Source organism: Suillus subaureus, assembly GCF_016647635.1.
Source record: "Suillus subaureus strain MN1 chromosome Unknown BJ212scaffold_9, whole genome shotgun sequence".
Classification (NCBI taxonomy): domain Eukaryota; kingdom Fungi; phylum Basidiomycota; class Agaricomycetes; order Boletales; family Suillaceae; genus Suillus; species Suillus subaureus.
The window spans coordinates 444306-446223 of NW_024538565.1; the positions used below are offsets into that span (position 1 = coordinate 444306).

The 1918-nt window shown below is 46.2% G+C and overlaps 1 protein-coding gene across 1 annotated transcript; it reads right to left on the reverse strand.

Annotated features, from left to right (window-relative positions):
• Positions 1–250: 250 nt before the first annotated feature.
• Positions 251–1096, reverse strand: BJ212DRAFT_1267955 (uncharacterized protein; the record flags this gene model as incomplete). The annotated part of the gene is made up of 1 exon (XM_041330691.1): positions 251–1096. The coding sequence occupies one exon, from the start codon at positions 1094–1096 to the stop codon at positions 251–253; it is 846 nt and encodes a 281-aa protein (XP_041195158.1).
• Between the last annotated feature and the right edge of the window lie 822 nt (positions 1097–1918).

The following is a 1918-nucleotide window of genomic DNA, read 5'->3' on the forward strand; positions in this document are numbered from 1 at the left end:
TGGTGGGAATGACAACAGGTGGAAAATAATCATCTCAGAATCATCCTTTCTCAGTCTCATCCCAGGCCAGGGCATATTCATTGTTCATCAAAACATGAGCTGCAAGTTTGCATTCTTCTGGCCATAGGAATTTGTTCCTAAATACTCTGAGTTCATTTGTTCATTCTTGGGTGAGGTGGATTCTGGGTAGGAAATTGGGAGGATTGGGAGATAAAGAAGAAAGTGAGAAGAGTGGGTCTTCAGGGAATTGTCAGATAATATGTGCATGGGCTGGCATCGTAGTGGTGACTGGTTTGACCTTATTAGCTACTTTCTTGTAGGCAAAGGATTGACTTATATTGACGTTGAAGGTTTGCTGTAGGATGAATTCAGCATAGTTTGAGAAGGTGATACAGGATGTGGAGGGGCATGATGATGGCAGGGTAGATGTCCATCGAGTTAGTGGATAAGAGGGTTTGGTTGATATGTCCATTGAGCTCGTTGGTAGGATGGCAGGGTATATATCTGTCAAGCTTGTTGGTAGGATGGTGGGGTATATATCTGTTGAGCTTGTTGGTAGGATGGCAGGGCATGCTATGGCTTGTTGGGAGGTGATGGAGATTGCTGCTGCAGTTAGGGCTAGGGATGGGTGGGGCCAAGGATGGGGGGATGTAGCCACAGTGTGAATATTTGAACTATCAAGGGGATCCTGAATGGTGATGTAGACATTGTCCACATCTTTGTACTTGGACAAATGGATGAGCTTTTGCCAGGGGCATCCTAAAAGTAGGCAGTAGGGTGCTTCTGGGATGACATACACATGTGCCCAACTTTTGATTCCCTCTACTTCTATTTCTAACATTTCCAGACATCCAGCCATCTCCTGTGAGCTTCCATTAGCTGTCTGCATGCACATGTGGATGTTGCAGTTGATAGGTGCATTCATCTTCTTCCAAACATCTTCTTGAATAACAACTATCTCTGATCCCTCATCTAATAGTGCTAGTTCTGAATGGGTCCCATTCAAGCTTACCTGGAGTTCCCTTAGAGGAGTAGCATGCTCGACCTGGGGTGTAGGAGACTTGCAGATTGCCGTGTTGATGGAAATGGATGCCATAGTCATGGGAACACACTGTGTTCAACAGTGATCTACCACCTCCTTGCACAAGTCTGGGCTGATAGCAAGTAGATCAGCAACCATTAGGTGAGGTACAACCATGTTTAAAATATTTCTATAGATTTGCAGGGTGGCGTCAGGTGTGGTGGCTTTGGACTCATACTTGAATGCAGGTGCTTTTGAGACTTTGGGAGTTGGGGTTGTTTCTTGACATTTGAATGTCGTGGCTGGTTTAGGCACCTCTGTGGGCTGTTGACTGCTGGCTTCAGCTGCCTTGGCCCTTGAGTGTGTGATGGTGAGTGCATTGGTTTCTTCTTTGTCCTCAAGTGTGACTACCACCGCATGATTCCCTGCTACTGGTGTGCATTGGAGAAAGTATGATTCGGATATGAAGGCGGAGGAGGGGATTTCAGTGGAGGTTTGTGGTACTGCATCACATTGGGGATTGTTTACTGGTATAGCATTGGATCCAGTGGTGGGAACCAAAAGGGCAGGCAAGGCGTATCTTGTGTCAATTACCTGTTGAAACATCTTGTTCCCATATTGTTGTATTCAGGAATTATCTGGAAAGGCAAAGAACTGCCCTTCTTGGATGATTCACCCAGCCCATAAGTATTCACCAGCAGTTGAGCAAGCATGCATGACATGGGGACCTCCACAGAAGAAACATGTGGGACCTGGCTGTTGGCTAGATGTGGATGGAAGAGGTGGAAGGGGTAGGTATGACATTGGAGCTTTACTGGGTGCAGTACTGATGAGGTGATGTGGGTTGGAAGGAAGATGCGATGCTTGGGTAGGTACAGTACCAATGAAGTGATGCAA